Genomic DNA, 24,548 nt, shown 5'->3' with positions numbered 1-24,548 from the left:
ATGCAGCACTTGAAAATACAGAACCCTAAGTGCATAGAGAGGTTATTCTAGTTGTCCATTACCATGACAGAGGTTCTTTCTGAAATTAGCATATCTCTGTTGCACAAGAGATAAATATGTTCTCCATCTTATATTTAGTTGATTGTTAATAGACTATTTCTTATTGCAAAAAATAAATTCTGTTCGTACTAGGATGAAGGTCCTCCATAATCTTTCACACTATTAGCAATGCATCTGTATGTGCTGTATTGATTTCTCCCAGGTTTTGATGTTGCTGTTTTCTAATAAATTTCACAAATGAGAACTAATACAATGGTAAACTTTATATACAGACTACTGAAATAAGTGTCAGCTGCAAAAATGGGGTAGGTGTGAGAAAAGTGATGCAATAACTATCCAATAAATCACCAAGCAGGAGATGAACTTTAAATATTAGAAATCATTTAACATAATGCTAAAACACTTGTGATTCGAATATGTCAACAGGGACCTTAATCAAAGGCTGTTGAAACATATTTTATAATTGCTGATTCAATATATTCAAAAATAAGACTGGGACTTTTCAGCTTGGAAAAGAGACGGCTAAGGGGAGATATGATTGAGGTCTATAAAATGACTGGTGTAGAGAAAGTAGATAAGGCAGTGTTGTTTAGTACTTCTCATAACACAAGAACTAGGGGTCACCAAATGAAATTAATAGGCAGCAGGTTTAAAACAAATAAAAGGAAGTATTTCTTCACACAACGCACAGTCAACCTGTGGAACTCCTTGCCAGAGGATGTTGTGAAGGCCAAGACCGTAACAGGGTTCAAAAAAGAACTAGATAAATTCATGGAGGATAGGTCCATCACTGGCTATTAGCCAGGATGGGCAGGAATGGTGTCCCTAGCCTCTGTTTGCCAGACACTGGGAATGAGCAACAGGGGATGGAACATTGATGATTACCTGTTCTGTTCATTCCCTCTGGGGCACCTGACACTGGCCACTGTTGGAAGACAGGATACTAGATGGACCTTTGGTCTGACCCAGTAGGGCCGTTCTTAAATAAAATCACCACCAGTGTTTTAAAATTCACCAAGCTTTGTCCTGTCTTCTGATTCCCAGGAGTACATCATCGTGCATTGTGTAAACTAGTGCAGCCCCAGAGGGCAACAGAGAACCCACTGGGCCTAATTCTGATTTCATTTGTACTGAAGTCAATGGAGTTACACCAGTCTACTAGCGTAAGTGCAATAAGAATCAGACCCATAGTGTTTTCGTATTTGGCATGTTGGAAATAGAAGTAGGTCTACTGAAGGGAAGAGAATACTTTCATTACCAGAAACTAATATGCAAAGTATGTAGCTTTAGCAAGATTTTACTAACTATGGGCCCAGCTCTGCATAGCCTTACTGACTTCAATGGAGCCACTCATTGGCGTAAGAATACTCACAGAAGTAAGTTTGCAGGAGCAGGTCCTACGGGCCAGATCCTGTAGAAGGCATCTTCTTGCCTCCTAGTAAAATATGTGCTGGAAAGTATAGTGTTTCTCTTTACCTGTCTTTGTATCCACTTTGATACAGAAAAGTCCCTGCAGTGTAAGCAGAATTTTCAGTTGAAACTCAAAATAACTTTTTTTTTTTTTTGTAAAAGAAAAAAAATAAAAGAACCCTAGAAACACACATTTATAATTCATCAAAAATAATGCTGGCTACAAGATACTGAATAATCTACATATATTCGAACATTGATTACAGAGAGAGAAATCTATTTTTCTGAAAAACCCATACTAGTATTTTAAGTGTTGCATTTGATGCATTATATAATACAAATATACAGCTATGACCTCATTTTAACTTTCAAATCATTTGTGGCTTCCTCTGCATGATTAGAGCTTTTGTTAACTTTTCCTTGGGGGTACAATCTCCAAATCGTGTAGATTCTAAGCATCCATGAGGAACAGAAGTGCCAGCTCTGCAGTCTGGTTGCCATTTGCTGCTCTCCAGGGCCCCTTCTGGCAGTATGTTGTCCTTACACATATATCCCTGTGCTGTACTCTTCCAGGACGAGGGAACCACATGAACGGGGTGCTGTTAATGCCGGTATCTCTGCAAGTTTGGGAGATAAGTATGCAGTTTAGAAATTGCCACACCCTGGCAGTCTCTTGCTGCCTGACCATTGGCCTGTCCCTACTTTACAGCAATCTTATGTGTAGGTGTTCATGGGCCTATCAGAAGGGAGCATGCCACAGAGCCATTGCTCTCCATTTGCACAGTTCCTTCCACCCACTTTCTTCCTTTCTGCCTGTGTCAGTGGAGAAAACTAACCCTAGATTATTGAAGTGAGTATTTGATCCTCAAGTGCAGCTTTATAAAATGCAAAGTCAAAACACAGCTACTATACAAGAGCCCAGTATGTTGCAGCTGACTATACGGTACACATTATTTTTCTGTACTTTTTCAGAACAGTGGCAGGAGTTTGAATTATCAAAAGACAGTGGTTAGCGGAATAGTCAGCAGCAAGAGTTCTGCATTGCATGTCAGAGTCCTAGGTAGAGCTGTGAATTGGTTTGCTGGGAATTCTGAAAAAAAAAATCATTTCAGGTCAACCCCAATTTTTCTAAATTCTCAGCATATTGACAAGTCAAAAAACTGATTTGACCCAAAACAAAACATGTTTTTTTTTTATTGTGAGCATTTTTAAATGTTTGTTTTAAATAAAACTGCAGGAAATTTTGAAAGAAAAAGTCATTTTAAATCAAAGTGTTTCATTTTAAATGTTGAAATGAAATATTTAGACTTCAGAATTTTTTTGATGTGAACAATCTGGCAAAACTGACATGAATTTGCAAAACTTTTTGCTGTTGCTGAATCTGCAGGGTTTTTTTGCCAAAGACGTTTCAGCTGAAATTTCCCCCCCCCCCCCCCCCCAGCTCTAGTCCTTAGGTCTATTTCTTAGTCCTGCGTCTCATTCCAGGAAGTTGGTAGTGGTTGGGAGCACAGTGGAAACAATGTGTTCAGACACTTACTAAACAAAAAGCATCATACATCACCCTGGAGCAAGGGTGACTTTGGAGGGGATGCTGGCCTCATGTTCCCCTTACTGTTAGCTGAGGGGAAGATATAATGTAGGTGTCACTCTCCAAGTCCTCCACAGACTGAGAGGGGGAAGCCAGGGCTTGGTATTCCAAATGTTTAAACAAAAAAACAGAAAAATATCTTTAAAACTTTTTGTAAGACCACCTATGCAGACCATAAATGAGCAGCACCCGGCATACACAAATCATGATAAAATGTACAGTTAACTAGTATATATCTACCAGCGCTGAAATACACTGGAATAGCCATTGCCCACCTGAGGCTATCCTGGGCCAGATTCACCATTGCCCGCACCTGCTGGAGCCATTCACAGAAGCACCAAGTGGACATAAAATGCTACCAAATCAGAATGGTAGCATTTTATGTCTGATACCCACACTGCACTGGTATAAATACAACAGGTGCAGGGCAATGGTGAATTGGCACCCTCGTTTGTAAACATATTTCCTCTCCCTTAATTAGGAGGGGCACTTTTATTGGCAGATAGGTTTCTACTACAGTTCCAAGTAGATGGCTGGAACAATCAGAGTTAATATTAAATCATTTTTTCTTGGACTTTGTAGCACTTTATTGCTGAGCATACAGATAATATCAAACTTTATAATAGTGTTCACTGATTCAGAAAGTTATATGCATTGTCATTTAAAACCACACAGACGACTATACCCTGCATTCAGAAGACAACGCTTTATGCAAGAGTTTTTCCACTGTTACCAGCGACCTATCGGGATCTACCAGACTTCTCCCCACCTATGTAACAATTTGTGAGCTACACTTGCATTCCAGGGCAGACATTGGCCCTTCAAGTGCACTTGTCTTCTAAAACTTTGATATGGGGGGATTTGCTTCACCATAGCATAAGAAAATGTAATAACTGCTTTAGCTATAGATCTGCAATGACTTTTGAGTGATCTCCAAACCACTCTTGAAAGAAAGTTCCAGCATCCCTTGAATTTCTGTGCTTCAGGCTGAACAGTTCAGACAGATGTTTAATCACTTCAGATTCACTGGGAAATGGCTATTCAATGGCCGTGGAATTAAAAAGCAGCATTTTGATGTGAATGCTTCAAGTTACTTCTTGACTTTTAGAAACATAAGTAAAAACAATTCAACCAAAGCCAACACTTATAACTTTTTTATCATGTCAGTTTTAGATTTTAATTTCAGTCATTAGATACCCTCTTGAATTTTTACTAGAAATAGATCACAAAAATATATTGGCAGTTGAAGCAACTTAAAAAGCAGCTTATGTTTGCATGAAATAGGATCCTCAAAAAAGGAGCTGTAAAATTGGGACGCAGGTTGCATTCTTTAGAAAAAAACTGCAACAATAATTATAAGTAAAATATATACCTTTGCGCAGTGCACAAAAATGTGTAATCCCTGAAAACTCATAAAGGTCATTCATCAAGTTCCAGTTGAAAAACAATTCTTCAAGAGGAAAACTGAAACAGAGCTGAAGTTGTTGATTACAATATGATAAATATTGTGAAGCGCTATTCTAAAAAAGAAGGATACAGTGTGGTTTTGATAAGGTTATAGTGCATTTCAGCAAAACATACACATTTTTCTTCATTTTACTGTTTGCCAGTTTCAGCGTTCTTCTTCAGAGAAAACAAAAGTTTCTAATGATTAACATTCTGTGCTGTGGGAAGTATACACTGTCCAACAATACTACTGTTGTATTGCACTAGCCTCCCTCATCTATAACACCAGCATAGATCATTTTTACGATGAGTAGCCAACATTTTTTAGATAAGTCCTTCCTTTAACTAGACTTGATAAGCATGTGTTATGTATTGCAGTGTCAACAAGGACCTGCTCCTGCTCCACTGAAGTCAATGACAAATTTCCGTTGATTTCTTTGGGAAAGGATTGGGCCTGAATTAGGCAGGAATCCTCAGACAGATCTGATCCTGGAGGTACTGTGATGCCATAATGCTCAGAATCAGATCTTACATTTTTGACAGAAGATGTGTTTACCTCACACACACAAAAAATCCTACACTGGATCCTTTTGTGTGCTTTATACTGTGTAAGAGAAATAAACCAAAATGAGTATATATTTAATATATTTCTCACACGTAGCTGTTTTCTAATCATAGTTATCTCATAAAGAGCTCCAAACTTTTATTTAAATATAGCTTCGAGCCATAAGTAATTTGCCCAAGGTTCCACAGTGAGTCAGTGGAGGAACTCAGGCATAGAACCAAAGAGTCCTATTTTCATACTTGCATTTGGGTAATTAACAACAATATTAATTTTACTGGACACATTCTGAGCCAGTTCTGAAAACTCTTAAATCCTCATCAGCAAATACAGGGTTGTATCCTGCCATCAGCCGGCACGCAGAACACCCATCAGTGGAAGCTCCATGTGCAAATCAATAGTCAGATATAGCCCACCATTAAGCTGGCCATGTTTTTCGTTCAGTATTTTACATGCCAGGTGCTTTCCTCATAAGGCTGATATTTGGTTGTTAAATGCAGAGACTCCCGCTGGAGAAGCAGCTGATAGGCAGCATAGTGGATGTTTTCTGCTGGGTGTTTGTGACAACTATGTATTTCTTTATACTTATAGAAGGAGAGGATACAAATAGTCCAAGCAACAAGAGACTCAAAGTTACATCTGGCTCCCGGTTCTCTCACTCTAAGTCTCCCCTTCTAAACTGGGTTTCCAAGAACATCACATGGACAGGGGTTGAGCTGAATGTATTGGAGCTTTAATTCCTAGATCTCTTTACTCCCTTTGAACTCCTGTTGCCATGCTTCATTCCCAGGCACCCACTCACCAGAAGGCAGATGACAAGGACTACACCAGGGTATTCTCTCTCCCCTTTAACTCTAAGCCTGGGGTCAGAGGGTAGCTGGCTCTTTTTTCCTCCCCCATCTAAACCAATGCATAAACTTGCACTGTTAGAAGGATGATGCTCCAGCCTCCATTCTAGTCTCTTCCCCAACCTGTGTGTGTCCACTTCCATGTCAAGGAGAAAAGATACTGCACAGGTCCATGCTTTGGCCACCTCTCACTCTAATTATGTGTAACCTCCTCTATGGCCAGATCATCTTGCTCACTCATCAGTCCAACCACATCTCTCTCTCTCTCACACACACACACACACACACACGGCTGGCTCCAGGGTTTTTGCCGCCCCAAGCGGCAGAAGAAAAAAAAAAAAGCCGCGATCGCGATCAGCTGTAGCTCCACCGTGCCGCTTTCTTCTTCGGCGGCAGGTCCTTCCCTCCGAGAGGGACCCGCTGCCGAATTGTGGACGAAGAGCCCAATGTGCTGCCCCTTCCCCTTGGCTGCCCCAAGCACCTGCTTGCTCAGCTGGTGCCCGGAGCCAGCCCTGCACACACACACACGCGCGCGCGCACACACACACATACACACTCATACTTGAATCCTTCAAGTCTGCATCAAGTTGAGGTTTATCGTCCTTGCCTTCAAGGTTTTACCTGACTTCTACATGTCTTCTCTCCTCTCATCTAATAGTGCAAGTCTATGCACTGGTTTCCAGTTCACTTCCTAGTGTGATTCAAGATGATGTTGATATATAAAGTCCTGAACAGTCTGGGGACCAGTTAACCAAGAGACAACCTCTTACCTTTTAGCACACTGACCCTGTTAAAATTTGATGGCATGATCTTACTGTTGGTTCATAGGATTAAAGTTGGTAGGATGAGCAGTATGGCTTTTTCAGCAGAAGGCCCCCCTCATCTTGAGAATCCATTCCATTTATTGGGCCACCAGAATTTGAGACTGGTAGCCATCAGGAAACAATGCTAGTGACACTTACTTAGTTTAGCCCTGGGTTGATTTTGGTTATGGTGGGTTATATGTACACATAACTTCGCTATTAACATACCCATAGAGGTAGTGAGGCTCTTGTGGTTTAGTTATGCAATTTTTTTTAAATCTTTGTGTATCAGCACCTAGTTTATTTGTTTATAGGCTTTATACGCATCATTGATCAATCAATCATCTTGTCTTACCATGTTTTTTTTTTTTTTCCAGTGGTGGACTGTGGGGCTAAGTTTATTTCACTTATACTTCACTAACACCAATATCTTATGTGACTCTTCCCAGTTTACAAAAGCTTACAGGAGTATTCCATAAATGATCATGTCCCGTAAGATGTAGTAGACCACCACCACCTTTAAATTCATCTCTGTGTCCTTCTTATGCAAACTTTATAGCATCTGCTGTTCTACCAGCCTTTCTGATAGATGTCAAAAGAGATGCATCAATTAGGTTCTCTCAAGCATGAACTAATGTGTATTTTGCTTTTTCTGTGCTGATTTTATGGCCCTCGCTCATTAAATTAAAATAGGTGCAGAGTTTGTGAGCCACTGGCAGATGTTCACTGTTGCTAGTTTTATGAATCTTGTACAACAGCAGGAGCAGATTATGTGAAAACATGGGTTTTTTTGTGAATTTGCCATCTCCCAGCGCTCTCCCAGCACTGATTTTGTAATGAGATGATAAAAACTTGGGAGGTAAGCTTTGATAATGTTAGCTGCTGTTGGATCCTTCTAAAACCAGAAATGCAAAGTGTAGTTTGTTCACAAAAGTTGCTGCCTGCAGCTGAGGTAGACTTTTTAAAAATATATTCTATGAGCAGTTGTATTAATGGAGTCAAGTATTTCGGCCTCTTATCCAGTTATGAGTTGTTACTCATGAAGACTGCATGTTTAAACTTTGTTTCAAAGCTTGTTTTATTATGCGGTAAACAGAGTTAGAGACACAGTAATGTATGACTTGCAATTTATGTTGGAGATTATTATAAGTAGAGCATGGTTTAAATGGTTTTATAATCCTTGTTGTGCAGAGTAGACTCCAGCAAAATGACCACAAATCAGAGTTTCAGGTATTCAGATGATAGTGGCAGATTCTGAATACAGTTATGCTAGTGTAAATTCCAAGTAATTCCATTCATTTAAAATCTGGCCCATAGGGTACATCTACACAGCACAAAAAAAAAAACACCCACGGCAGCGAATCTCAGAGCCCAAGTCAATTGACAGGTTCCTGGGGCCTGGGCTGTGGGGCTAAAAATAGCCATGTAGACATTCAGACTTGGGCTGGATCCTGGGCTCTACTTTTAGTTCCATAGCAAGAGCCCCATAAACCCAAATCAATTGTCCCAGGCTCTGAGACTCACTGCTGCTGGGGGCAAGGGTGGGTTGCTCTGTAGACATATCCATAGTTTTTTGGGGGGGAGTATATGAATGTGGTAATTTACAATCCTCTCTCCAGCTAACATGTTGCTTGGTTGAAATGGCAAGGGGTGTCAAATACATGTTGTGAGCAGAGAAAAAGGAACATTTTTAATATACACTCAGCCTTGCTCTGTGATCTGAACAGAAATGAATTATCATGGCCACACACAGCATCGGGAGCAAGGCTGAGTTTGTGATAGCTCCAGTTTCACTTTGATTAGTAATATATCCATCCACTAAGTCTACTCCTCTTTCTCTCCTCCATCTCTATTGCCAATGGATATGTGAATTGTAGCTGATATTTGAGCGTACATATATTAACTTGGCTTGCACACTGTGATTGTAATACTACGGCAAGGGGTCTTTTAACCCATTTAAAATAATTCACATAAAAACACGTTAGAAGAACATTTTTGCTAAATCAAGCACTCAAAAGTTAGGAAATGCCAGAATAAAGGTGGTCTGTGCAACCCTAGTTTGTCCCCCTTGTGCGTATGCATCATGACACAGTCTTTAATTACCTGATCACATACTATTTTTTCCACAGGACCACTGCCTTGTGCAGTGCACAGAATGGATGGTGCTTATTGAATAAGAAACTACTCAATATTTTTCTACATGTTGTTCAATGTGTGGCCCCAGGCCTTATTTATTGTACATTTATTCAATCTCTGCTCTGAAGACAGAAGTATTAATTTCCTCATGGTGTTTTTTGTGGTGCTCACCACTATAGTATCTAAATACTTCACAAATATTAAAGAATTTATTTTCACAACATTCCTGTGAGATGAAGGAACATTTTACAGATGTGGAACTGAGGCACAGAGAGATTAAGGTCAAAAATATCCACTAATTTTGGTGCACATGTTGAGACACCTAGGACCTGTTTTTTCAGAGTACTTACCATAATATAGCACTTTATATGTTCAAAGCACAGCTCCCATTGACTTCAGCTGCAGCTATGAATACTTAGCACTTCTACAAATCAGACCCCAGAATCTCAGCTCAGACACACATAATGAGGAATACACTATTACTAACACCTGTAAAAAGTCTGGTTCAAGTGACTTGGCTAGCATCACATAAGAACTCTGTAGCAGAGGCAGGGATAGAATCCAAATTTCTAGGGCAACATTCACGTGCCTTAACCATGAGACCATCTCTTCTCTTCCCACAATCTCCCACCTCATTCACTACATACCTGCCAATCCACCGCCCATCGGGAATATTAGTTGACAGCTCCGCCATAGACCAGTAGCATGGGTATGTAAATGGCACAGTTCCGAAACTCCTCCAACATCTGGCCCCTTTGTGGTGAGAGGGAGACCCTGGCACAAATCTACATAATGCATCAGGTTGCAGCCCCTCTTCCAGAACCTCTTACTGAGGTTCTGTGCACTTCTCCCCACATCTCCTGATCCTTGCACACTCCATCCACTGCCCCGCGTCATGAGACCTCCTCATCAACCTCCTCCTGGCATTGGCCAAGATGGCCATCAATCATACCAGGAGGAGAAAGCTGTATAGGGCAGGGGTGCTCTGCAATTGTGGAGCCTATTTCCAATCCCTTGTCTGCTCACATCTCCGGGCATAGTTCCTCTGGGCAGTGTCCACTGACTCCTGAACTCCTTTGAGAAGCAGTGGGTACTGTCTGGGGCTCTCTGCCCAGTTTCCCCTTCTGGTTCCTAATTTTCAACCTTTAACTTCACTCCCATTCCTGTTTTCTCCTTTGCTGTCCCCAACAATCAACTGTAACCTGGACTTAGTGGCTCCCCCACTTAATTGAGGAGGTTGGCCTTTAGTTATGAGCAGGCTTAGAACCGCCAGCCCCAGTATTACAAATAGTATGTACCTTCCAAATTCTGCAACAAATGAAGCAGGTATCCTACAGTCAGCAATTACTTCACTACAGAACCCTCATTCATCCCCAAAGCAGGTCCATCTTGCTCACTGAATGAGGCAGGGTTCTGTGGAAAAAATAGTATGTGATTATGCAATTAAAGGCTGTATCATAATGCATATGCACAACAGGACCAAATTAAGGTTGCACAGGTAACCTGAGTTCTGGCGTTTCCTAACTTTCGAGTGGTTGACTTTGCAATTTTAATAATATTCTTTTAATGTAGACTTTCTGTGTAATATCTTAGGTTTTAAAAAAAACCACAAAATTCCATCATGTGGCATCAAATTGACACCTATATAGGTCATCAGCAGGGCTGGAATCTCTACCACATATCTCTGCCACTAACGGAGTAACTGATAAAAGTAGTAGGCTGTCATCCTCTGTGAGGAGGATAGCAGGAGATGGCAGTGAGTTTTACAGGTATTGGCTGACAGCAGAGGAATGACAAGACTCAAGAATCCTGGGTTCCACTGACTGTGAAGAGGAATGTGGTCTAGTGAGCACATGCTCTTCTACCCATTCCCCGCCAAGCAACACCCCATTGCTCCATCCTCTTCAACCTGTACCTGTCCCAGTCTTGTCTCTTTCCCGTCCCTGGCTCCTCACGCCAATCCCATTCTCCTCACGTTGCCAGTCCCAGTTCTCACTCCTCAAGCTTCTCACCCCAGTCTCCTTGCCCAGCCATTCCCAGTTTATCCCCTAGTCCCAGTCTCTTTTCCAAGATAGTCCCATTTCCCCCATCCCAGCTTTCATCTGATTTGTTTTTCTTGCCCACCCTCACCTCCATTGGCCTCACCCTTGTTCCTCATCGCCCCGGCTCCCCAGGTAGGTCCAGCTGTTGTCCCTCTGCATTTGAATCAGGCAGCTTTCTCCACATTGCCTGTGCCCAGCAGAGGAGTCACTGAGAGCACAGAATAGATGGCCTCCCTGCTCTCAGTTCATGTTCCCAGACTCAGAGCTGGCCAGCAACACCCCAGCACTGCAATTGCAGCAGAATCCCTGCTCAGCACTAGGCTGGAACATGCCGAGTACAGACAGAATCTTCAGGAAATTTAGCTGCTAAAAATCTGAAAGGTCTGTACTGAGCATATGTGACCTGCAATTCTCCAAAGACTTCTAACTTGACCAAATTTGGGCAGATTTTCACGGGGCTGGAAAAAGATACATCCCTGATACAAAGGTTGAAATTCAAGTCCCTGCTCCAAAGCATGGGAGAGCTAGAGGTTCTCAATGAAAAGGTCGCCAGGATTTTTTTTAACAGGGGAAGAACAAAGCATTTTTCCCTAGTTTCATTCTTGGAAATTGATTGAACTGTTTTGGCTGAAACTTTCCACAGCAATTCAGACTGAGACAGACAACCACCATGGAAAATTTCAGCCCAAATGGATAAAATTTCACAAAATTATAAGCAACTGAAAACAGGAACTTATAATGGGAGGTGTCAGGCAACCTTAATAATAGGCAGCACTACTAGCCCTACTTATAATAAAAGTTTTCAGTTTCTTAGGCTAAGCAAACCATACAAATAGTACCACTCTGTTGGCTGTAGCCTAAATCTGAAAGGGTGCAACTGATAAAAAGTTCGAGTCCTAGAAGTTAAAAATTGAAAAGACCTATTACATCACCTACTTTAGCTGTCCAGTTATGCAGGATTGTTCCCTGAAATACATTTTTCTAGTGCTTTTCCCAGTCTAGTTTTAAATGTATCAAATTGTGGGGTGTCCACCGCTTCCTTTGGAAGGCTGTTTTGCAGCCTAATAGGTCTGTCTCTCAGAAATTGTTTTAGGTAGATATTCAGCTTAAATTTTCCCTTCTGTAATTGTTTTATTTCTCTGAATTATAAATATTTTAATTATCTTCAGTTCCTATCCATCAGTGGTGTTTACAGCCTTTACATATTTGTTGAATCTTATCATGCTTCCCATTTAAGTGTTGCCCAGCAAAGCTACTGTAAAAATATGTATTCTTTTAGGGCATAATCATGCAGTATCCTAAGCAAGCAAAATTTCACTTTGTGTAAGTAGGACTATTGCTTGTAATGAGACTGTAGGGTCAGGCCTCTAATCATTCCTTAAAAGTCAGACTCTCCACCCCCTGATAATTGTGCTGCTTTTATATGATTCCCCTGCAATTTCTCACTCTTTTCCTGGCCAAAAAAAAAAAAAAGTCCAAAACTAAAACACAATATTCCAGTTGCAGTCACACCATTTTCACTGAGAGATACAGTTGCTGGGATCATCCTGTTCCATAAGACGGTGCCTCTTTATATAAGCAACCCAAACTGCATTGCATATATACACATTGTACTGCAAGCCACTTGTTTGCAGCCTCATACTGCAAACCACTTCTTTGCAGCCATATCATATTTTAAGGTTTTCTCTCTAATTTGCTATTCGCTATTATCACTCATTCTGGCAAACCACTTTTAGCAAATGCTGTTTTCCCTTCATTTTAATGGTAGTTGGAGCAAGCCTTTTGTATTATTCAAATTTCAGTACTGTGCAGTATGCCCCCACTTCTTGGGCATTAATAAAGTATTAAATATGGTTCCATTATTCTCTAGATGTTTTACAATATTTTTCTCAATATGTTCCAAGTATAGAAATAAGATTAACAATGTGGCAATAAAGTATGATCACTCATTTTTCTGAAGCTTCATCTATGACTATTATACAGTCTTATTACAATTGCACGTCTATGGCTGTTTATGTTGTATCATCTATGTCATCTGGACCAATTTCTATAAGAAAAACACTGACATTGTGTCAAGTATCAGAGGGGTAGCCGTGTTAGTCTGGATTTGTAAAAAGCGACAAAGTCCTGTGGCATCTTATAGACTAACAGACGTATTGGAGCATAAGCTTTTGTGGGTGAATACCCACTTCGTCAGTGCACTTTACCTGCATTTTTCTCTCAAAAGGATTATTTTTCACTGGTCCCACTACCTAATGCCATAGCATTGGTTTAGTTTGTGTCATGTCTGTATATTCAGACTAAGTTTTTTCAAAAATTAGTGCTCCTAAATCCATAGCCTGAATTTCAAAAGTGCTAAGCACATAGCAACACCTATTGATTTCAGATGTTCAGCACGTTTGGATTAAGTTGCCTAAACAATTTAGGAACCTAAATTCAGGAATCCATTTTGAAAATCTTGGTTTCAGTATACAGTAGCACCATGAATCCTCTAGGTTCATTCTGGCACTGTTTACTCTCTGTATTGAGTAAGGTGTACTACTCACAGGAAATTTACCCCTTATTTTGCATGTTTTTTCTTCTCCTCCCTTTTGGGAGAAGACAGACTCCTTTAATCTCAGTCTCTTCCAGTCTGTTCTCTGACTCAGATTATAATTGTTGCAATTGCTATGTTTCAATGCCTGGACAATATTCTGGGAGGTCAGAATCAGGACTAGTGTCAGATATGCGTCTGGTATTACCAGATTCAGTCAGTGATACAGCTCTGACTACTGTACAAATCTCTGACTACTGCTTGTACATACATTTTCTTCTCCTGCCTGAGACCATCCTGTTCCATTTTGTTTCTAGAAGTAAACTCTGGAGAGGAAGCATCCTTCCTTTTTCAGTGTAACACCAGCACTGATGGAGGCAGTATTTACACTTCTTACTGGAACTAATCCTGGATTTGGGCTTGTCAATGCATCTGGGATTTTGATACTTTTCTGCTGATTCTCCAGTATGTCTAAAGAGTGAGGCTCAGTGGCAGGGAGCGTGGAGAAGCTTGCACTAGCACTGTATTTTCTGTGCATGTTCTGTGGGTCAAATAAGATCCACACCCCAAAGCGTTTTTGTTTTTTTTTTTGGTCAGAAGCTCTAAAATTCTTGAATTACTTCTTTTAAAGCGTGTGTCAAGCTCAGTTATTCAATTTATATTAATCCATGGTGAAAGCTTCAGTTTAAAATAACATTGCCCTAATAACATAATAGGCATATAATAATATTCAGCTCTTCTCCAGAGCTTTTCACTCATAGATCTCAAAGCAGTCTAAAGGAAAGTGAGTATCATCTACATTTTGCAGAAATTGAGGCATGAGGTCACACAGCAGGCTAGTGGTTGAGCAAGGAAAAGAATGCTGATCTCCTGAGATAAGCAGCTAAAATGGAAAAATAAAATTAATTGCTCCTAGTGATCAGTGGGCATTTCACCCGGTGTCCGGTATAATTTGGTTATTAGTGCTCATGGATCACCTTATTCTAGCAGTTAATCAGTTATAAATATTCTACTTAACCACAGATTGTGCCATCTATTGACAAAGGCCTATTAGCTGCAATATCAATGTTCTGACACCAATAATTATTGACATCACTTCAGTTCTCATAACATTAAATCTGAATATCTGAAACTTAACCAGACAACTAAAAAGGGTGGTATGCTACCCCCTTCTCCTTCAGCAATCTGTGCAATATGAGTTTTGTAAGAGTTATTACCAAAGTAATACTATCAATTTTTTTGTTTGTTTTACAGGTTGATGACCAAATGAAGCTGCTTCAGAATTGCTGGAGTGAACTCTTAATTCTAGATCACATTTACCGGCAAGTGGTACATGGGAAAGAAGGCTCTATCCTTCTAGTTACTGGGCAACAAGTGAGTGTGCAGACTCCAAGAGGTGTTGTTTTTTTATTAATGATCTTCAAAATAGCAGGAGTTTAACTAGGTCAGAAGCACTCGTGTTCTGAAATAGAGAGATTGGCTACAAATAATGTAGATAAAATGACTTGTGCACTCTGTTCCTAGTCCAATGATCACCGTTAAACTTATAAAAGCAGATATAATCATAAGCACTTTGCTTTTCCAATCTACTTGTATACCACTATGATTGAAAGAGAGTAGATCAGAAGTGTCTCTCAAGAAGTTTTATTTTCTAGGGCTAAGATGGTTTCTGACAAAAACTACGGTTTAGACCTGAGCAATAAAAGTTTATTTTTCTTTGAAAATTCTGGTTTACTCAAAATAATCACTGGTCAGTTCAAAAGTTCCTTATAGATATTACCCAGTGTTGCTAAACAGCCTCTCAAAGAGTTGATTGTCTCCAGGCATCAGAGGTATAGTCTGATTGACACAGCAAAAAGCAGTCTAAATTATGAAATGAGGAAAATTGTGGGAAAATCTAAATAATATAGAAAGCTTTGAATCATTTATAATTTCCAAAAGCACAATGGGCTTGACAATGAAAATAAGAACCTTATTCGTAGAATACATATTCAGACTTTAATGGAACAAAATCCAAGTATCAGTGAGAGGTAGAGTATGCCTGTACATTTGCTTCCTGATTCAAAGTGAAAACAAATGATGGTCCACTGGTATTTAAGTAACTGCAAACTATACTCCTGAGGGAATTCTGTGCTACTCCGCATGCGCAGAATTTATGTCCACCACAGATTTCTTTGCTTCCCTGCAGAAAAATGACTTTCTGACAGGGAAGCAAAGGAAAGACACAAGAGCGGTCATGTTTCCAGTGCCCAGGCAGCTGGCAGAGAGGTAAATCACTGTGGGGCAGGGGGCAGGACTGGGGAAGACCTGGCTGGTGGCTCCTACCTTTGCCTGGAGTCAGCTGCTAGTCCTGGCTGGGGAGGATGGGACTTCCTCTTCCCCTGCACGGCATCCAGGGTTGGGTCAGACCCACCCCCAGATTTCTTCCCCAGCTGCAGGAAGCTCTGCAAATTTTGCCCCCCACCCCCTGCTTCCTGTACCCATCACTGCTCAGCTACAGTGGGAGGGATCCCTCTACAGGGATCTGCTCCCCCATCTGCCCAACCCCCGTGCATCCAGACCCCCTAATATCCAGACCCTCCCGCTGAGCCTTACCCCACACACACACTCAACCCCCTCCCCCTATGATGAGCCCACTCCCCTGGCACCTGGACCATCCCGACAAGCCACCTGCACTCAGATCCCCACCCACGAAGCACCAACCACCTTCACCTGGACCCCCCTGCAGAGTCCCATTACTGTTGCACCCAGAACCCCCCGACAAGCCTCTGTGCATCCAGATCACCCCCCGCACCCGGATCCCCCACTGAGCTGCCCACACCCAGATTGCCCCACACAGAACCCTCTCAACCCACACCTCAATCCTCCCCACACTAAGCCCCTCCACACTTGGATCCTGCCATGCTGAACCTGCCTGCTCACACCTGATATGGAGGGGCAAGACCCTGGGGTGTTCTGGGGCAGTCCCGATCCTTGCACTGTGTCACGGTTGGGTGCAGCCTCACCGCCGAGTCCGTGTCCCAGGTGGGAGCTGCATAGTGACCTCCCACCCCTGTGTGGCCAGTGGCCTGTGCTCCCTAAAGCCATTGTGGAGCCTCCACATTTATTTGACAAATAAAATTCACAGAATTTTGCAGAATTTTAAAATATTGTATGCAGAATTTTTACTTTTTTGGCACAGAATGCCCTCAGGAGTCAAACTAAGCTGCCTAGATTGATATGCACTATGGGAAACAACTCCTTTTTCTAACTACAGAAATACATCATGCATGTGTCTATGCTGTGCAAAATTCGCTTAGAGACTAGTCATAATTTTACGAATGGAGGCCCATTTCCCTATGCTCAGAAGAAGCGTTCTAAGCCTATCAAAGGTCAGAGAAGCGACTGCTCCCACATTCTAATCTTGGCTAATCCTGATGCCCTTTGCAGCATTTGGCAAATAACTTAATGTCCCTAGGCCAAGATTCTGCCCCACACTGACACCAGCTGAAATGAGTGGAATTACTCTGGATTTATATTGGTGTCAGTGAAAGCAAAGTTGATCCTCTGTTTCCCCATCTGCAAAATGAAGATAATAGTAGCGGCTTACCTACCACACAAGGATGCTTATGATTTTTATGTTTATAATTCCCTTTCAAAATGGAAAATGCTACCTGTTACTATGAGCACATTGGCAGTTGTAGTAAATTAATGTCTAATTTATTTTATGATTTACTTATTCCCTTGCATTGCATCCATTTATGTGCAATAGTAATTTCTTACTGCCTTGGCCACTCTTAGCCTGTATTTAAAAAAAAAAAAAGATGTGCATGTGATACAAAGAAAGCAGAACATTTCGTGACTATTGGACAATAATGCACAGCAGGCAGTGTAATAATTGCATTGCTTACAAATTATCAGAGTTGCTTGGAAATTTTATTTTTCCAGGCAAAACTACAGTCTCAAACTAAATCAAAATATGACTAAACTGGACTGGCTGCATCCATTTTTGCCCCACCACTGACAAGCTGGTATAATATGTCCTCTTTTCAAACCCAATTTCACCTACATCTCTTCCAGCATTAGTCCTGCATTAGTTAGTGCAGGCACCTTCAGCATCCCCTTCAAGAGTGTCCCCTCATCCATTGAACACACTTCCTTCAGCTTGAAATGTTCAGAGAATAGAGGGACCCACCTTGCAAGAACAAAAACAACCAATTCCAGTGCCTCTCCTTATTGATGGGCTACTGCTCACTTCACTTGTGCTGAGAACTAACTTAGTCTCCACTTCATCTCCTAAAGACTTTCACTGAGAAGTAGAGATGAACAACAGCTAGATCAAATAGGCTATCCAAAAATAACAGCAGTCAGACAGCTGGTAATAAGACAGTAAATAGTCTGAAATGAAACACACAGCTGGTAGATTCTAGGTATGCAGTCTCATCCTACTCTGATCACCATCAATATTGAGTCAAATTCATAGCTAGTGGAAGTGCGCGCTACTCCATTGACTGTGCCTGCTTCTGCTAGTGACCTATCCACTGGAACATTAGCAGGGAACCATGGAACTGGTTTAACTATGCCAGTATAAGTAATTTGCCACTTGCAATTTTAAAACACTCAGTTTAAAAGGCCATGTATTTAAATGAAATTCAGGCCTAAAAGTTCAGGAGTAAAATAAACTATTTTACAGAGAGGCTAGCTGAGTGTTCTAAGCATCAGGTTTAAAATATCCAGACTTGCTAGAACCACAAGTTCAAATCCTGGCAGGATAAACTCATCCCATTTACATCTGAGAGAGATAAACTGAAACTATGGCTTACTATGCAGGGAGAATTTTTGATGGAAAGCTTAGAAACTGTCTGTCAGCTTTACTTGATTCTAAAGATCCCACTGTGTTTTTAGTAATTCTGGGACGCTGATGTCCTAGACCAAAATACTTCCAACCTCTGCTACTGTGCAGCATGCTGTGTGCTTGTTGATTGCTGCCCGGCTCCCAAGATGTAATGCTGTGCCTCAGTTTCCCCAACAGTAAAATGCAGATAATGCCTACATCACATCAATAATGCCTACATTAAGTAATTGTCATGACATTAAATTGCTCAATGTCTGGAAAGTACTTTGAGTCATTTGACTGAGAAGCGCTGTGGATATTATTTATCATTATCATCCTTACTATAAGCAAGATTATAGGGCAACATACAAGCTTTCAAGAGAAATGTTTGAGCTTCTGGCTGTCATTAACTTTAAATACAAACCCATCGTTCTTGGTAAATGAAGTCCTATATAGTCTTCTTTGTTAACTTGGAGACATTAAGAGCTAGACTGTGACTAGCCCTGCAAGGTAATAAAGTTAAGAGAGCCCAGAAAGCCTTCCTCCTTGCACCTTTGCCCATGAGCTGGTTATAATCATAGCCATTATGCTCTCATAGGGGAAGGACCGCTCCTGGCTAGTGATGCCAACCTTCTCCAAAAGCCATGGGAAGAGCAGGATGAACAAGTGTCATAAACTTCACCTACTCCACCCCAGCCAGCAGAACTGGGCCAGTTGCATGAAGCACACTCTGCACCCTTTCAAAGGCATCGAATCAAGTCCAGTATGTCTAGGGGCTCCAGTTGGAGTGCTGCACAGCTGTACTTCCCTCTTTTCAGCCACATTCCAGCCCTTGATAGGAAAAAGCATAGTCAGTGGCAAAGCAGCAAGCACTGAGGCTTGCACAGAAAGGCCTTGTTTTATTTATTTAGCTGACTAGAGTCTCATAAATAATGTGTGTGTGTGTGTGTGTGTGTGTGTGTGTGTGTGTGTGTGTGTGTGTGTGTGTGTGTGTGTGTGTGTGTGTGTGTGTGTTTCAAGAAAGCACTTTTTCAGATCATTACGGTCCCTCAGCAGTTCCTCACAGACGAGTTCCTTTCTGTGCATGTTTCCTTTTCTGTACTAAGTGCTGCCCCTCAGCAACAGTAATTACCATTTCAAAAGGAAATAAACTAGCACAAGTGCATTTTACATCTCTCCAAATTTCATAACACAAAACAACCAAGGAATGATTTGCACTGTATTAGTTAATTGTAAATTATTGCCACATTGCTTTCCATGTTCCAGGTTTCAGAGGCAAACCGCGTGGTATATGATGGTAACAAACCATTTCCCATTAAAGAGAAACTTTAATTTCTCCAGGGTTATGTGCTATCCTACTGGATTCTCTACATAACAATCTGCTGCCATTTTTCTTGTACTCAGAACTCAAGGAGTAGACATGACAAATTACTACAGAATATTACTCATTGTTCATGCATTTTGCTGCAGTAGTTAATGTGCAACATTTGATATATTGCCCAGGCTGCTAGGACATGAGTTATTCATTTTGATTTTACCCATGCTCCCCTTATAGTTGCAGTAAAATCAGGGCTGGCTTTACCATGAGGCCAACTGAGGCGGCTACCTCAGTTGCCAGACTGTGGGGGGGGGCACCACTAGGACCCAGAGCGTAGAAAATTGTGTCTGCTGCTGGTGCATATGTATTCTCTCTGCTCTAGATGCACAGAGATGGTGGAGTGCTATGCTGGAGGAAGGAGGGCACAAGAGACATAACAAGCAGGCAGGAGAAAAGGTGAGAGGGAATAACTGAAAGCAGCAGGAGCTGCAGGGAGAGAGAGGAGGAGGAGCCTCTTATGTACCTCTCTAGCACCCCCAGGAGCCTGGACTGATTAACACCAGCTTCTCAGGGAGCTTCCTGTTTCCTGCTGCTTCCCTGAACCCACTTGAGGAGAACAGGCACTCAACTGAAGTAGTAGGAGCCAGTTAGGCCCTTAAGACACTGATATCTTCCCTCACTCAGGCCCTGCTACCAGCCTGCTTATTTGTCCCCTTCAATTGAGTGTTGAGAGCCACTACAGCTGGCACAGAACAACACTCATGAGTGAAAGAAGAAAATGCTCCTCTGGGGCAGCATTCAGAAAAAGCAAGCAAGCAAGCAAGCAAAAGGAAGCTTTTCTTTCTAAGCAGAAAGGAGCTCTCCTGAGATACATAGACACAAATGTTCACGGTGAGCCTTCTGGCCCCAGTGAGGATGAGAGTGGTGAGGAGATGCCCGATCTTCCAGTTAGTCAGAGTGCAGGTGACCTGGCAGCTACTGCAGCATCCATATCTCCATCTCAAATGGATGTAACATGCACATTCCTGAAGAAAAGTGTAGATCAGAGAAGAGTGTAGTGGAGGTGCAAGAAACAACTGCCGCTGAGTTTAGTTCCTTAAATCTAGATGATCCAGGACTGTGGACCCACTTGAGCAGTCTGAGGGACTTCCTTGTACTGGAAAAATCTGGCTAGAAATGAGGCATGCCATGAGAAGGCAGCAAATCACCAGAGAGCATTCCATAAATGGAAAGAGCTTGAGATGAGACTAAGGTTAAAGGCCACCATAGATGATCAGCATCAAGAGAAGATTGCATCAGAGTCTCTTTACTGGCAAAATGTTCTGAAAGGCTCATTGCCATTGTGAGAATGCTTGCTACCCAAAACCTAGCACTGCGTGGCACTTCAGATCAACTGTATGTGCCAAACAATGGAAACTTCCTTAAAATTGTGGAGCTGATGGCTGAGTTTGATGCTGTACTCCAGGAGCATCAAAGAAGAGTCACCACCCAAGAAATGTACACACACCACTAACTTGGAAAAACAATTCAAAATGAGATCATACAGTTACTGGCAACAAAAGTGAAACAGAAGATTGTGGCAGATCTGAAGTCAGCAAGATATTACTCTGTTATTCTGGACTGCACACCTGACATCAGCCATATGGAAATAATGACTTTAATGCTGCGTTTTGTAACGATAACAGAACCTAATGAAAATGTCCCTGCAATTGTGACTGTCAGAGAGCATTTTCTAGAATTTATTGACATTTATGATACTACAGGAGCTGGTATGACAAATGTGCTTCTTAAAAAGCTGGAAGACACGGGAATTGCGATAGCTAACATGAGAGGTCAGGGCTACAATAATGGTGCCAACAGGAGAGGAAAGAACAGAGGAGTGCAGACACGGATCCGAGAGTTAAACCCTCGAGCTTTTTTTGTCCCATACAGTTCTCATTCATTAGGGTTACCATATTTCCACAATCAAAAAAAGAGGACACTGGGGGGGGAGCCCCGCCCTAGCCACACCCTGCCCCCATCCACTCCCTCCCACTTCCCACCCCGACTGCCCCCCTCAGAACCGCCAACACCCCCTGCTTCTTGTCCCCTGACTGCCCCCTCCTGAGAACCCCCCACCTTAACTGCCCCCCTAGGACCCTACCTGTCCCCTGACTGCCCCGACCCTTATGGGTGGCAGGTTTGTAGAAATTTTGGTGGTGCCCAGAACCCGCCTCCCCCCCACCTGCCTAAGGCTCTGGGAGGGGGGTTGGGTGGGGGGAGGTGGTCTGGGGTGCAGGTCCTGGGCTGGGGATTAGGGTGCAGGAGGGGTGCAGGGTGCAGGCTCTGGGATAGAGTTTGGGTGCTGGGTGCAGGCTCCAGGCTGGGGCAGGGGGTGGGTGTGCAGGAGGGGGTGAGGGGTGCAGGCTCTGGGATGGAGTTTGGGGGTGGGAGGCAGTGCAAAGGGAGGGGGTGCAGGCTTTGGGAGGGAGTTTGAGGGCAGGAGGGGGTGTGTGGGAAGGGGGAGTGGGGTTGGGAGGGAGTTTGGGGATAGGAGGGGGTGCAGGGGTGAGGGCTGTGGGTCTGAGGATGAGGGGTTCATGATGCAGGATGGGACTCAGGGAGCAGAGGATTAGGGTGCAGGGGGATGAGGGTTGGGTCTGAGGATGAGGGGTTCATGATGCAGGAGGGGGCTCACGGATGGATCAGAGGATTAGGGTGCAGGGGGATGAGGGTTGGGGCTGAGGATGAGGGGTTCATGATGCAGGAGGGGGCTCAGGGCTGGGGCAGAGGATTAGGGTGCGGGGGGATGAGGGCTGGGGATGAGGGGTTTGGGGTGTTGGAGAGGCTCAGGGCTAGGGTGGAAGGGCACGGTAAGGGCAGCCTGCCTTGCCATTAGTGGTTGGGGGCACTAGGACCTGGGGCAGCACACAGCAGTTGCTGCCGGGAGCAGGGTAGGAATGTGCACAAGCAGGCATGGGAGAGGGGCGCGCTGCTTTCTCTCGGGCAGGGACGGGGGGAGGGGACTCGTGGGGGGGGGGGGAAATGCGTGTGGGGGGGTGGCAGGTGGAGGCCGGGGCCCGCTCCAGGCAGGGCCGGGGGAGAGACCCAGCTCCAAATATTGCTGGAGCAGGGCCCCCGGCCCTGGATATTGCTGGAGCTCGGGCACCACAAAAAGAATATAACCCGCCACCCCCCCACCCCATATTCACCCATCCAACCCTCCCCTGCTCCCTGACTGCCCCCCGGGACTCCCCTTTCCATGCCCATGCCGGTCAGATGCTGGCTCCATGTGTAGGCAAAACACGCTGCTGGGCTGCAGGCAGCGGGGGGGGAGCAGGGGAGGGGCTCTGGCTGCTGGAAGCCAATGGGAGCGGCTCAATCAGGCCCAGCGGCCAATCAGCCGCGCCGCACTCTGCATGGAAGGGAGGGAGGGAGGGGAGGGGGGAAAATCCCGGACCTTTTAACCTTGTTACCAATTCCTCCCGGACGGCTATTTAAAGACGCAAAAGCCGGACATGTCCAGGGAAATACGGATGGATGGTAACCCTACATTCATTGAACTTGGTGATCAGTGATGCAGCATCAGCTTCTAGTGAGGCTGCTGAATTTTTTAATAGAATTCAAAGCATCTATGTATTTTTCTCTGCATCAACTCATCAATGGCAAATTTTGAAGCAACATCTGGGAACATCCTCTCTGACACTGAAACCACTGAGTGCCACATGATGGGAAAGTCGCGTGGAGGCGATAAAGCCTATCAAACACCAAATTAGGAAGATAGATGATACCATAGTTGCCATTATGGAGGATAATGCTGTGAGAGGAACTGTTCATAGGAGAACAGTGGCAGAGGGAAATGGAATCACCAGAAACATACATAAAACTTCAAATTTCTGTGTGGCTTAGTGTTGTGGCATGACATACTGTTTGAAATAAATGTTGTAAGCAAGAGACTCCAAGGTATTGACCTTGATATATCTGGCGCAATGGAACAACAGGACAAAGCAAAGTCATACCTACAGTCTTACCGATCAGATGAGGGATTTCAAAACGTTCTGAAGAGTGCACAGAAGTTGGCAGAGGAACTTCACACTGAATCTATTTTCCCACCCATTCAAGAATACAAGAGTCACTGAAGAAGATGACATTTTGATTACGAGGCACGGGATAATCCTATAAGAGACTCCAAACAACAATTCAAAGTTGAATTCTTTAACCAGGTGCTAGATTGTGCAATACAGTCAGCTGAAGAATGTTTCATGCAGCTCAAGGAACACAGCAGTATATTTGGGATGTTGTATGATATTCCAAAACTCCTCACTATACCTGAAGAAGACCTACACCAGCAATGCAGGGCACTAGAGACAGTGTTGACACATGATGACATGCACGATATTGATGAGAGTGATTTAGGTGATGAACTGAAAGCCCTTTCAAGATACATTTCAGCAGGATCAACTCCAAAGGCTGTTCTGGAATATATGTGCACAAATAAGATGACCACCCTCTTTCCAAATGCTTTTGTTGCTCTGCGCATACTTCTAACACTTCCTGTAACAGTTGCCAGTGGAGAACACAGCTTCTACAAGCTGAAGTTAATAAAAACACATCGACGCTCCACAATGACACAGGAGAGGCTGGTCGGCCTTGCAACCATCTCAATAGAGCATGAGCTGGCCCAGACTGTGGACCTTCAGGAAGCAGTTCAAATCTTTGCCTCCAAGAAGGCACGGAAAGCACCACTTTGATTATTCAAACATAAAAATGCCAGTGTTCACTATGCAGACAAGAAAAGTTACATTTGCTGTTCAGGTGTTTGAAAGTTAAGTGTTACTTAAAATTTTTGAACAAGGCATTTTAAGTTGTTAGTTCTCCTTTATTGGGGTAGGTAGCAGAGCAGTACCATGAGAGAAGTAGAATAGGAAGAAGGCAGAATTGAGACCTTTCAAATTTTTGGCCCAAGCGAGGGGACATGGGGGCGTCATTTGAGCTCCCTGCCTCAGGCGC

The 24,548-nt window shown here is 43.0% G+C and overlaps 1 protein-coding gene across 1 annotated transcript in view; it reads left to right on the top strand.

Annotated features, from left to right (window-relative positions):
- Nucleotides 1–24,548, top strand: part of NR5A2 (nuclear receptor subfamily 5 group A member 2) — a 124,650-nt gene that overhangs the window by 55,147 nt on the left and 44,955 nt on the right. Inside the window, exon 6 of the mRNA XM_065409483.1 lies at nt 14,683–14,802. Coding sequence (XP_065265555.1) covers nt 14,683–14,802 — 120 coding nt within the window. The remainder of the gene's footprint in view (nt 1–14,682; nt 14,803–24,548) is intronic.

The sequence above is a fragment of the Emys orbicularis genome, chromosome 8 (assembly GCF_028017835.1).
Source record: "Emys orbicularis isolate rEmyOrb1 chromosome 8, rEmyOrb1.hap1, whole genome shotgun sequence".
NCBI lineage: Eukaryota > Metazoa > Chordata > Testudines > Emydidae > Emys > Emys orbicularis.
The sequence above is the reverse complement of the archived record's forward strand: the minus strand, read 5'-3'. Positions and strand labels throughout refer to the sequence as shown.